Raw genomic sequence first — 14,255 nt, 5'->3', positions numbered from 1 at the left:
ACAGTAGCAGTAACTAACCTGTATAGAGACAGTAGCAGTAACTAACCTGTATAGAGACAGTAGCAGTAACTAACCTGTATAGAGACAGTAGCAGTAACTAACCTGTATAGAGACAGTAGCAGTAACTAACCTGTATAGAGACAGTAGCAGTAACTAACCTGTATAGAGACAGTAGCAGTAACTAACCTGTATAGAGACAGTAGCAGTAACTAACCTGTATTGAGACAGTAGCAGTAACTAACCTGTATTGAGACAGTAGCAGTAACTAACCTGTATTGAGACAGTAGCAGTAACTAACCTGTATTGAGACAGTAGCAGTAACTAACCTGTATTGAGACAGTAGCAGTAACTAACCTGTATTGAGACAGTAGCAGTAACTAACCTGTATTGAGACAGTAGCAGTAACTAACCTGTATTGAGACAGTAGCAGTAACTAACCTGTATTGAGACAGTAGCAGTAACTAACCTGTATTGAGACAGTAGCAGTAACTAACCTGTATTGAGACAGTAGCAGTAACTAACCTGTATTGAGACAGTAGCAGTAACTAACCTGTATTGAGACAGTAGCAGTAACTAACCTGTATTGAGACAGTAGCAGTAACTAACCTGTATTGAGACAGTAGCAGTAACTAACCTGTATTGAGACAGTAGCAGTAACTAACCTGTATTGAGACAGTAGCAGTAACTAACCTGTATTGAGACAGTAGCAGTAACTAACCTGTATTGAGACAGTAGCAGTAACTAACCTGTATTGAGACAGTAGTAGTAACTAACCTGTATTGAGACAGTAGCAGTAACTAACCTGTATTGAGACAGTAGTAGTAACTAACCTGTATTGAGACAGTAGCAGTAACTAACCTGTATTGAGACAGTAGCAGTAACTAACCTGTATTGAGACAGTAGTAACTAACCTGTATTGAGACAGTAGCAGTAACTAACCTGTATTGAGACAGTAGTAACTAACCTGTATTGAGACAGTAGTAACTAACCTGTATTGAGACAGTAGCAGTAACTAACCTGTATTGAGACAGTAGCAGTAACTAACCTGTATTGAGACAGTAGTAGTAACTAACCTGTATTGAGACAGTAGCAGTAACTAACCTGTATTGAGACAGTAGCAGTAACTAACCTGTATTGAGACAGTAGTAGTAACTAACCTGTATTGAGACAGTAGCAGTAACTAACCTGTATTGAGACAGTAGTAGTAACTAACCTGTATTGAGACAGTAGCAGTAACTAACCTGTATTGAGACAGTAGTAACTAACCTGTATTGAGACAGTAGTAGTAACTAACCTGTATTGAGACAGTAGCAGTAACTAACCTGTATTGAGACAGTAGTAGTAACTAACCTGTATTGAGACAGTAGCAGTAACTAACCTGTATTGAGACAGTAGTAGTAACTAACCTGTATTGAGACAGTAGCAGTAACTAACCTGTATTGAGACAGTAGTAGTAACTAACCTGTATTGAGACAGTAGCAGTAACTAACCTGTATTGAGACAGTAGCAGTAACTAACCTGTATTGAGACAGTAGCAGTAACTAACCTGTATTGAGACAGTAGCAGTAACTAACCTGTATTGAGACAGTAGCAGTAACTAACCTGTATTGAGACAGTAGCAGTAACTAACCTGTATTGAGACAGTAGTAACTAACCTGTATTGAGACAGTAGTAACTAACCTGTATTGAGACAGTAGTAACTAACCTGTATTGAGCTCAAAATCATCCAGCAGCTTGTTCAGGTCGCACACAGCAGCCTTAAAGAAGCTGTCCATGCTGGGCTGTCCGTGGGAGACCGGCTCCACTCACGCCTTCACCTCCTGGAGAAGAGAAACAGGAAGTATTATCACGTGTTATCTTTATCTATTGGTCTTCTTCACAAAACATGTTACAGTATTCGTACTGTATGATCTATTGACAGTATACTCTGTTCTACCCTCAGAATTGACATTAGACCCCATTAAAAAAAAGTGTTTTAACCTTTATTTAACTAGGCAAGTCAGTTAAGAACAAATTCTTATTTTCAATGACGGCCTAGGAACAGTGGGTTAACTGCCTGTTCAGGGGTAGAACGACAGATTTGTACCTTGTCAGCTCGGGGGTTTGAACTTGCAACCTTCCGGTTACTAGTCCAACGCTCTAACCACTAGGCTAACCTGCCTCCTCTACACTCTAACCACTAGGCTACCCTGCCAGCCCATGGCGGTAGCTGTGGCAGTGTGCTGAACGACCAGCAGGAGAGGACGTGGTGAAAATGGTGAGGGCCAGGAATGACATACAGTTGTGTAAAATAAAGCAGGCCATTGAGGAGAACGACAACACCTTTGCCAATGTGGTAACCATCAGCCTAACAACAATTGCCCGTCTTTCGAAGAGCCACCAGGTATCTATAAAACACATGGTGCCTTGAGAGAAACAACGACCAGGTGAAAACTGCGGGCAGGCTATGTTCAGGTGTAGCACTATATACTGTATTACTGTTACTACTTGATGCACATGCTACTTCACAATATCATATTGGAACTAGACTGTAAAAATAACTAACCAAAATAAAAAAAAATGATATGGTGCTTGATGATGCTGTGTGGCATCATAAGCAGATCATTGTTGTTGAAGCCAAGACCTGGTGCTGTGGGCGGAACCTCATCGGCCAATGGGCGACCGTCCAAATGCCTGGACACGGTGGGGGAAACATCTCCATGTGCGCAGCTATTTCAGAAGATCATGTGGGAGGACATAGTCCATTACTTGGATCCTACAACGCCGCACACATTGTGTTTCTCAATTAAATTGAGCGGGCCTGTCAAGGTGAAGGGGGTCACCTATGTCATTGTGTGGGACAATGTCAGGTTTTGGGCCCATCCCTGATTTGTGACCTTATATCTGCCCCCATACTCTCCTTTCCTCAAACCTTTAAAGGATTGTATTTTTCAGCATGGAGGTGGAAGGTGTACTATCGCCAGCCACATAAGCTTGCCAGGCTCCTTCTGGCCATGGATGAGGCATGCGACGACATCAATACAGACCAATGTCAAGCTTGGATTAGCCAGGCCAAAAGGTTTTTCCAGCAGTGCATTAACAAGGAGGACATTCACTGTGATGTGGATGAGAATTAATGGCCAAATGCTCCAGACAGGCTCGATGCAAATTAATGCGTGCTAAACGCTGCTTTATTTTCCTTCATCTCATTCCTTACATTTCTTTGCAATTATATCTGAAAAATAAAATGTTATTTTGTATGAATGATTGTAGAAGATGTCTTCATTGATCACCCCTTCGATTACACATAGGCTAGATATTATGGAAATGATAGGTTCTGTCAATTTGGTTGAGTAATGTAAGAGTATTGCCTAACGTGAAAATCGAGTAGTTACTGTAGTTTATAGTACTGTTGTAGCATATTACTTTCAGCACTTCTAAGGGTGATTTGAAACACGTATCTTGGATGAACTGGTAGTTAATATGACTAAATTGAAAAGATATCATTATGTTGTGTTTTGGTGATTAAACCAATGTTCTCATTACGTTTCGCAATAAACTTATATTTTGGCTCGATGGTTGTGTGGTGAGAGATGTTTACAGTCCAAATTAATACACAATGACAGGTTTTGAATGAAAGACTGTCTGCGTTACAAGTGTGACCTGTTAGTAGTTGTAGGTTTTCACAAATATGTGGTACATTTTCACAACTCTTAGTACAAAACTCCAAACAGAGCGACCCCTCTCACAGGTATGTTTTCACTTTTTAGAATTAGAAGTGTGTGGCAACAGATTAAATATTCAAAATAAAAGGATTTGGGAAAATAATATAGAGTTATCAGTCAAATTTTTGGCAAACCTACTCATTCAAGGGTTTCTTTATTTTTACTAAGACATCAGAACTATGAAATAACACATATGTAATAATTTTGTAACCAAAAACAGTGTTAAATAAAAATATATTTGAGATTCTTCAAAATAGCCACCCTTTTCCTTGATGACAGCTTTCCACACTCTTGGCATTCCCTCAACCAGCTTCACCTGTAATGTTTTTCCAACTGTCTTGAAGGACTTCCCACATACGCTGAGCACTTGTTGGCTGCTTTTCATTCATTCTGTGTTTCAACTCATCCCAAACCATCTCAATTAGGTTGACTGTGGTGGCCAGTCCATCACTCTCCTTCTTGGTCAAATAGCCCTTACACAGCCTGGAGGTGTGTTTTGGGTCATTGACCTGTTGAAAAACAAAATAATAGTCCCACTAAGCGCAAACCAGATGGGATGGTGTATCGCTGCAGAATGCTGTGGTAGCCATGCTGGTTAAATGTGCCGTGAATTCTAAATAAATCACAGACAGTGTCACCAGCAAAGCACCATCTCACCTCCTCCCCCATGCTTCACGGTGGGAACCACACATCCGTTCACCTACTCTGCGTCTCACAAAGACACGGCGGTTGGAACCAAAAATCAAACATTTGGACTGATCAGACCAAAGGACTGATTTTCACCGGTCTAATGTCCATTGCTCGTGTTTCTTAGGTGACTACCTCATGATTCTGGTTGAGAGAATGCCAAGAGTGTGCAAAGCTATCATCAAGGCAAAGGGTGGCTACTACGAAGAATCTCAAATATATTTTGATTTGTTTACAACATTATTACATGTGTTATTTCATAGTTTTGATGTCTTCACTATTATTCTACAAAAACAATTAAAAACCCTGGAATGAGTAGGTGTGTCTAAACTTTTGAATGGTGCTGTAGATCTGCCCCATGTGGGATTAGAACTCACAACCATTGAGCTACAAGCCAACTGTTTTCGCAGACTTCACAACCAATCATAGCAGCTAGAAAAATAATACAACAAGTTGACATGACCACCAAAGTAATCTATTTCTCGTTACGATGATACAGCTAGCTATAATCCTCAAAGCCGACATGTTTCTTTTATTTAGGTAAAAGCACAGCATGTGCCCAATTCCATGTTAAAAACACCTGGAAACTAGGAAATCTCTGACTTCAAGACAACTGTGCAGTCTTGACAAAAGAAAACTAGCTCCGACTGGAAAAAATAGTTTTGAAATATCTTCCAACTCAGAATTCCAAGTTGGGAACTCGGGCCTCTTTCTAAAGCTCCGACAATCCAACCTGAAGATCACGGTTGTCATGATTTGACCTTGACCCCCCCCCGATCAGAGGTCGGGCTGCCTACTGAGAAGTGAGTGAGTAAACTTCCACTACCAACCATTCTATTGGCCAACGTGCAATCCATGGAAAATAAAATGGATGATCTACGATTAAGACTATCCTACCAACGGGACATTAAAAACAAATATATTATGTTTCGCAGAGTCATGGCTGAACGACGACGGTGATAATATAAAGCTGGCTGGGTTTATTGTGCAACGGCAGGACAGAGAAGCTACGTCAGTTAAGATGAGGGGTGGGGGTGTGTGTCTATTTGTCAATAACAGCTGGTGCACAATGTCTAATATTAAAGAAGTCTTGAGGTATTGCTCGCCTGAGGTAGAGTACCTCATGATAAATTGTAGATAACATGATCTAGATTATTCGTAGCCATCTATTTACCACCACAAACCGATGCTGGCACTAAGACCCCACTCAACAAACTGCAAGCAAACAAGAATATGCTCATAAAGAAGCGGCTCTCCTAGTGGCCGGGGACTTTAATGCAGGTAAACAAAACCCGTTTTACTTCATTTCTATAAGGATGCCACGTGCAACCAGAGGGAGATAGTTATTTTTATATATATTTTTTTTTTAAACCTCTAGACCACCTTTACTCCACATACTGAGACGCATACAAAACTCTCCCTCGCACCCCATTTGGCAAATAATTCCTGCTGACAAGTAAAAACGAAAGCAGGAAGTACCAGTGACTTGCTCAATACGAAAGTGGTCAGTTGATGCAGATGCTACAGGACTTTTGCTAGCACAGACTGGAATATGTTCAGGGATTCATCCAATGTCATTGAGGAGTACACCACCTCAATCGCCAGCTTCATCAATAAGTGCATGGACGACATCGTCCCCACAGTGACCGTACGTACATTTCCCAACCAGAAGCCATGGATTACAGGCAACATCTACTTCAAGCTAAAGGCTAGAACTGCCGCTTTCAAGGAGCGGGACAGTAATACGGACGCATATAAGAAATCCTGCTATGCCCCCAGACAAACCATCAAACAGGCAAAGCATCCATACAGGATTAAGATTGAATCCTACAACACCGGCTCTGGCGCTTGCCGGATGTGGCAGGGCTTGCAAACTATCACGGACGACAAAGGGAAACCCAGCCGCGAGCTGCCCAGTGACGCGAGCCTACCAGACGAGCTAAATGCATGCATGCATGCATGCATGCATGAGCAACAGCTGTTCCGGGCGACTGTGATCACGCTGACATTTTCAACTTCTCCCTGACCAAGTCTGTAATACCTACATGTTTCAAGCAGACCATCATAGTCCCTGTGCCCAAAGAAGCCAAAGTAACCTGCCTAAATGATTACCGCTCCGTAGCACTCATCATGGATAGCAATGAAGTGCTTTGAAAGGCTGGACATGGCGCACATCAACATCATTATCCCAGAAACCCTAGACCCTCTCCAATTTGCATACCTCCCCAACAGATCCACAGATGACGCAATCTCAATCACACTCCACACTGCCCTTTCCCACCTGGACAAAAGGACCACCTATGTAAGAATGCTGTTCATTGACTACAGCTCAGCGTTCAACACCATACTGCCCACAAAGCTCATCGCTAAGGACCCCGGGTCTAAACACCTCCCTCTGCAACTGGATCCTGGACTTCCTGAAGGGTTTCCCCCAGGTGGTAAGGGTAGGCAACAACACATCTGCCACGCTGATCCTCAACACAGGGGCTCCTCAGGGTTGCGTGCTCAGTCCCGTCCTGTATACCCTGTTTACCCATGACTGCGTGGCCAAACAACTCCAACACCATCATTAAGTTTGCTGACAACACAACAATTGTAGGCCTGATCCCTGAAAATGACGAGACAGCCTATAGGGAGATCAGAGACCTGGCAGTGTGGTGCCAGAACAACAACCTCTCCCTCAATGTGAGCAAGACAAAGGAGCTGATTGTGGACTACAGGAAAAGACAGGCCGAACAGGCCCCCATAAACAGCAAACCAGGGCTGTAGTAGAGCGAGTTGAGAGCTTCAAGTTCCTTGGTGTCCACATCACCAATGAACTATCATGGTCCAAACACAACAAGAAAGTTGTGAAGAGGGCACAACAAAACCTTTTCCCCCTCAGGAGACTGAAAAGATTTGGCATGGGTCTCCAGATCCTCAAAAAGTTCTACAGCTGCACCATCGAGAGCATCCTGACCGTTTGCATCCCCGCCTGGTATGGCAACCGCTCTGCATCTTATCCATAAGGCACTACAGAGGGTAGTGCGAACAACCCAGTACATCACTGGGGCCAAGCTCCCTGCCACCCAGGACTTATATACTAGGCGGTGTCAGAGGAAGGCCCAAAAATATGTCAAAGACTCCAGTCACCCAAGTCATAGACTGTGCTCTCTGCTACCGCACGACAGGCGGGCCAAAAGGCAGCTTCTACCCCCAAGTCATAATACTGCTGAATAAATAATTAAAATGGCCAACCGGACTATTTACATTGACACCACCACCCCCCATTTGTTTTTTCACTGCAGCCATGCGCTGTCTATGATCTATGCATAGTCACTTCACACATACCTACATGCACAAATGACCTTGACTAACCTGTACAACCTGAACATTGACTCGGTACTGGTACCCCGTGTATATAGCCTCGTTATTGATATTTGTGTTTATTTTTTATAATGTTTTACTTTATTTTCTAAATATTTCCTTAACTCTATTTCTTGAACTGCATTGTTGGTTAAGGGTTTTTTAAGTAAGCGTTTCACGGTAAGGTCTACTACACCTGTTGTATTCGGCGCATGTGACAAATAAAATATGATTTGAAGCATAGGCATCGTTAGTCGCTGTGACATGATATACGAGTTAAAGTTAATCAATGTGTAATAACTACGTAATAAAATTGTCATTGGTCAACAAGCTTATTTATTTAACGCGTCATATAGTGTTATTTTCAGGTGGTCATTGGCCAACTATGGAACGCCGTTTGGGTCTTTGCATGTCAAAAAATATACACGTCAAATAAGCTTGCTGACCAATCAGGACCTGAATATGACTGTAGGTCACATAATAATTTAACGCGTATATAACATTTTTACGTAGTTATTACACAATGATTAGACTATCACTCATATTTCATATGTCACAGCGATTCATCCATACGTATGCTATGATGCTGATAAAGTTGTCTCGCGCACCTACAGTGCTGGTCATTAAAAAAGCTAACTAGCTGATGGATGCAAACAATGTTCTTCCCCAAAAACAAAACGACATAATCTGTTTCAGTAGCTATAGTTACCTAGCTAACTATATAGCTAGGTGTCATCATCTAAAATAACCCTAATTTATAAGACCATTCGTATTTGATTCATGTCGGGGGTCGAACCCATCTATGTGAAGCAGGCCACAATAAGTATTAGCATAATAGTGGACTATGCGGTTAGCCTTCAAAATAAAAGTGTCATTGACTGATGCAAATGAATACAAATAGTAGAAGTATGGCATAATTGAATAAGTCATGCTAAACGAGGTTGGAATGTTATATTAAAAAAATCAACCAAATACAATAATTTGTTAATTTGACAAAAATCTGTTATAATCACACTGGATGTATTATACTTTAGAATTGCATTGGGGGCATGTAAGTCGCTCTGGATAAGAGCGTCTGCTAAATGACTTAAATGTAAATGTAATTATTTCCCTGTACAGCCTTACCTATGGATTGTGGATCAATGACATATCAGTCTATTCAATGACACCAAGAGAACATTAGCATCGTAGCTCTTAATGCGGGACTCTGAAACAACTGTTAATTGAGCCACATTTATTGAGGAAAAACAATACTGCGTGGATGTTTTGGATTCTGATAACTCTGAGGAGGATGTTGGGAAAAATATATTGGGTATTGAGTAGACCGATACCACATTTCATTGATCCCCAATCTTGAGGTAAAGATGTGCAGTGCAATATGAATGTCAATACACACAATAGGCTGACTGGGGAGGTGATTTCACAATCCCGCGGTAAGAACTACAACGTTAAAATTGGCGTAAACTCTTCACAGTTGTGTTCTGTGGGTATCACCGAGTGGACTGACACCCTATTTCATTGCTTCACATTCCAAGCTTGTTTAACATGATTTAGTCTAAGGGCCTCCCGGGTGGCGCAGTGGTTAAAGGCGCTGTACTGCAGCGCCACCAGAGACTCCGTGGGGTGACGCACAATCGGCCTAGTGTCGTCCGGTTTAGGGAGGGCTTCGCCGGAAGGGATATCCTTGTCTCAACACGCACCAGCGACTCCTGTGGCGGGCCGGGCACAGTGCACGCTAACCAAGGTTGCCAGGTGCACAGTGTTTCCTCCGACACATTGGTGCGGCTGGCTTCCGGGTTGGATGCGCGCTGTGTTAAGAGTTGGGTTGTGTATCGGAGGACGCATGACTTTCAACCTTCGTCTCTCCCGGGTCCGTACGGGAGTTGTAGCGATGAGACAAAATAGTAGCTACTAACAATTGGATACCACGAAATTGGTATAAAAAAAAAATATTTAAAAACAATCTAGTCTAAATATGGCATGATTCCACCATTTGTAACCTTAAGCATCACTTTCAAATGGGTACTTTTATTTTGAAGGCAAACCGCAAATGCCACTATTGTGCCTAATCCTTATTCTGGCTAGCTTCACTAACTGGCTGCTTATAACGAACGTTAGCTTTGGGCAACAGGGTTGACGAATTCCTGGCTGCTGACATTACCATTATTAGCTGACACAAGCACCAGATACACCAACAGCTTGTCTGTTATTTGACGTATCAATTGTACACGTAAAGACCCAATCGGCGTTAGTCAACAAGCTTATTTAAGGCCTCAGATAGTGTTATGTGAAGTATCTTTCTGACACTCAAAGACCGAAACGAGATTCCAAATGCTGCGTTCAAGACCACTGGAAACTCGGAAAAAAACGATCACGAATTGAGAATAATCCTTTTTTTTCACGGTCACCTGACTCGGAATTCCAAGTCGGAAACTAAGGACTCTTTCTAAAACATCAGACTTTCCGACCTGAAGATCCCCGACTTCATGATTTTACATCGTTTTTTCTTCTTCTCCGAGTTCCCAGTTTTCTTGAACGCACCAACAATCGAACCCCTCCCTTGTTAGAGTCAATGTTAAGAGTTGAACCGCTAGGGCCAAAAAATAGTTCGATTTACTACTACTAAAATACCACTTTTTCAACGAACCGTCAAAAATAAAAGACCAGAATTTACGTGTTTCTCTTTAACTAAGCCTAAAAAAATGTTTTTTTTCTTCATGAAAGTTACTGAAATAATTCAACTTCCAGTTGTTTACTAGCTAGCTAGCAGTCTAGCTAGTAGCTAATTAACGTTAGCTAACTAACAGTAACGAACTAACGTTTAACGAGCTAATAACGTTAGCTAGCTAGTCCTAACCACTAGTTTACAGGAGGCTAATCGTCACAAATGAGCTAGAAAAGCATAAACAGTTCGACGAATTCCTGGCTGCTGACATTACCATTATTAGCTGACACATATCACCCAGATACACCAACAACTTGTCTGTTATCAAGTTAAGCCCATTCAATACTAAACGGTAATGGGACCGGCTGTACGATGGATATATCGCCTGAGAAATACTAAGTCATCACATTCTGCACCATCCGTGAATATTATAAAACGTGGAGAGCAACCAGATGACATTATTGTAGCTAATAGCTAGCTAAGTTAGCTTGCTACATTTAGCTAGCTAGCCAATGATTATTCACAGGTCAACAAACAATTTTCTTGTCGTTACCGGAAGATTCATAATTCTGTCTTCGCCCGTCCAACTGTTTAACGATTCTTCTGGTTATAAAGAAGGTTTGTCTAGAATCTAGATCGTATCCTCTTTGTCCTTTTCGTTATTCCACTGAAGTTGTTAAAGCCAGAGAGGAAGAGGCGAGAGGTTTTACTCCGCCCAAAATCTGCCCACGAAGTGAAGAGTTTTTGCATGGAGGTCAATGAGAGAGTGTTGAATTTGGTCAACAAAAAAATGTAATAGCTTATTTGATCAATATACACCCAGCAAAAATATAAAGTGATTTCATGAGCTGAAATAAAATAACCCAGAAATGCCCCATAAACACAAAAAGCTTATTTGTCTCAAATGTTGTGCACATATTTGTTTACATCCCTGTTAATGATCATTTGTCCTTTGCCAAGATAACCCATCAACCTGGCAGGTGTGGCATATCAATAAACTGATTAAACAGCATGGTCATTACACAGGTGCACTTTGTGCTTGGGACAAAAGGCCACTCTAAAATGTGCAGTTTTGTCACACAACACAATGCCACAGATGTCTCAAGTTGAGGGAGCGTGCAATTGGCATGCTGACGGCAGGAATATCCACCAGAGTTGTTGCAATATCATTTAATGTTCATTTCTCTACCATAAGCCACCACCAAAGTCATTTTAGAGGATTTGGTATTACGTCCAACCGGCCTCACAACTGCAGCCCACATGTAAACACACCAGCCCAAGCACTCCACATCCGGCTTCTTCCCCTGCGGGTTTGTCTGAGACCAGCCACCCAGACAGCCGCTGAAACTGAGTTTACACAACCAAAAAATGTCTGCACAAACTGTCAGAAACCGTCTTAGGGCAGGTCATCGGTGTGCTTGTCATCCTCACCATAACTGACTTCCACCTTCAATGGCCACTGGCATACATGAGAAGTGTGTCCTTCACAGATTAATCCCAGTTTCAACTGGACAGGGCAGATAGTGTTGTGTGGGTGAGCGGTTTGCTGATGTCAATGTTGTGAACAGAGTGCCCAATGATGGTGGTGGGGTTATGGTATGGGCAGGCATAAGCATAAGCTACGGACAAAAAACACAATTGCATTTTATCGATGGCAATTTAAATGGACAGACATACCATCACGAGATCCTGGAGTCCATTGTCATGCCATTCATCCGCGTCCATCACCTCATGTTTCAGAATGATAATGCACGTCCCAAGGATCTGTACACAATTCCTGGAAGATGAAAATGTTACAGTACCTCCATGTCCTGCATTCTCACCAGACATGTCACCACCCATTGAGCCTGTTTGGTATGCTCTGGATTGACGTGTACGACAGTGTGTTCCAGTTCCCGGCAATATCCAGCAATTTCTCCCAGCCATTGAAGAGGAGTGGGACAACATTCCACAGGCCACAATCAACAGCCTGATCAACCCAAAGCGTAGGAGATGTGTCTCACTGCATGAGGCAAATCAAATTGATTTATATAGCCCTTCGTACATCAGCTGATTTCTCAGTGCTGTACAGAAACCCAGCCTAAAACCCCAAACAGCAAGCAATGCAGGTGTAGAAGCATGGTGGCTAGGAAAAACTCCCTAGAAAGGCCAAAACCTAGGAAGAAACCTAGAGAGGAACCAGGCTATGAGGGGTGGCAAGTCCTCTTCTGGCTGTGCCGGGTGGAGATTATAACAGAACATGGCCAAGATGTTCAAATGTTCATAAATGACCAGCATGGTCAAATAATAATAATCACAGTAGTTGTCGAGGGTGCAGCAAGTCAGCACCTCAGGAGTAAATGTCAGTTGGTTTTTCATAGCTAATCATTAAGAGTATCTCTACCCCTCCTGCTGTCTCTAGAGAGTTGAAAACAGCAGATCTGGGACAGGTAGCACGTCCGGTGAACAGGTCAGGATTCCATAGGCACAGGCAGAACAGTTGAAACTGGAGCAGCAGCACGGCCAGGTGGCCTGGGGACAGCAAGGAGTCATCATGCCAGGTAGTCCTGAGACATAGTCCTAGGGCTCAGGTCCTCCGAGAGATAGAGAGAAAGAGAGAATTAGAGAGAGCATACTTAAATTCACACAGGACACTAGATAAGACAGGATAAGTACTCCAGATATAACCAACTGACCCTAGCCCCCTGACAGCCTAGGAACAATAGGTTAACTGTCTGTTCAGGGGCTGCCTACTGCAGCATAAATACTGGATGATGAGACAGTATGGGTCAGGAGACACTGTGGCCCCATCCGATGATACCCCCAGACAGGGCCAAACAGGAAGGATATAACCCCACCCATTTTGCCAAAGCACAGCCCCCATACCACTAGAGGGATATCTTCAACCACCAACCTACCATCCTGAGACAAGGCCGAGTATAGCCCACAAAGATCTCCGCCACAGCACAACCCAAGGGGGGGAGCCAACCCAGACAGGAAGATCACGTCCGTGACTCAACCCACTCAAGTGACGCACCCCTCCTAGGAACGGCCTGAAAGAGCACCAGTAAGCCAGTGACTCAGCCCCTGTAATGGGGTTAGAGGCAGAGAATCCCAGTGGAGAGGGAGGGGAACCGGCCAGGCAGAAACAGCAAGGGCGGTTCGTTGCTCCAGAGCCTTTCCGTTCACCTTCACACTCCTGGGCCAGACTACACTCAGTCATATGACCCTCTGAAGAGATGTGTCTTCAGTAAAGACTTAAAGGTTGAGACCGAGTTTGTGTCTCTCACATGGGTAGGCAGACCGTTCCATAAAAATGGAGCTCTATAGGAGAAAGCCCTGCCTCCAGCTGTTTGCTTAGAAATTCTAGAGACAATTAGAAGGCCTGCATCTTCTGACCGTAGCGTACTTGTAGGTATGTACAGCAGGACCAAATCAGAAAGATAGGTAGTAGCAAGCCCGTGTAATGCTTTGTAGGTTAGCAATAAAACCTTGAAATCAGCCCTTGCCTTGACAGGAAGCCAGTGTAGGGAGGCTAGCACTGGAGTAATATGATCACATTTTTGGGGTTCTAGTCAGGATTCCAGCAGCCGTATTTAGCACTTTTTGCAATCTTACATAGATGGAAAAAATATGGCCTTGTATCAGTCTTGATATGTTCGTCAAAAGAGAGATCAGGGTCCAGAGTAACGCTGAGGTCCTTCACAGTTTTATTTGAGACGACTGTACAACCATCAAGATTAATTGTCAGATTCAACAGAAGATTTCTTTGTTTCTTGGGACCTAGAACAAGCATCTCTGTTTAGTCCGAGTTTAAAAGTAGAAAGTTTGCAGCCATCCACTTCCTTATGTCTGAAACACAGGCTTCGAGCGAG

General features: G+C 42.9%; 1 protein-coding gene across 2 annotated transcripts in view; it reads right to left on the bottom strand.

Moving 5' to 3' along the window:
* Window positions 1-11,137, bottom strand: part of LOC124006641 (zinc finger FYVE domain-containing protein 16-like) — a 48,052-nt gene extending 36,915 nt beyond the window's left edge. For both annotated transcript variants that reach the window (XM_046316689.1, XM_046316690.1), the window contains exons 1-2: window positions 10,955-11,137; window positions 1,706-1,820 (exon numbers count right to left, since the gene is read on the bottom strand). In XM_046316689.1, the coding sequence (XP_046172645.1) occupies window positions 1,706-1,775 (70 nt within the window). In that variant the 5' untranslated portion in view covers window positions 1,776-1,820; window positions 10,955-11,137. The remainder of the gene's footprint in view (window positions 1-1,705; window positions 1,821-10,954) is intronic.
* Between the last annotated feature and the right edge of the window lie 3,118 nt (window positions 11,138-14,255).

Source organism: Oncorhynchus gorbuscha, linkage group LG20 (assembly GCF_021184085.1).
Source record: "Oncorhynchus gorbuscha isolate QuinsamMale2020 ecotype Even-year linkage group LG20, OgorEven_v1.0, whole genome shotgun sequence".
NCBI classification, from domain to species: Eukaryota; Metazoa; Chordata; class Actinopteri; order Salmoniformes; family Salmonidae; genus Oncorhynchus; species Oncorhynchus gorbuscha.
This window is presented reverse-complemented; position numbering and strand designations above follow the sequence as displayed.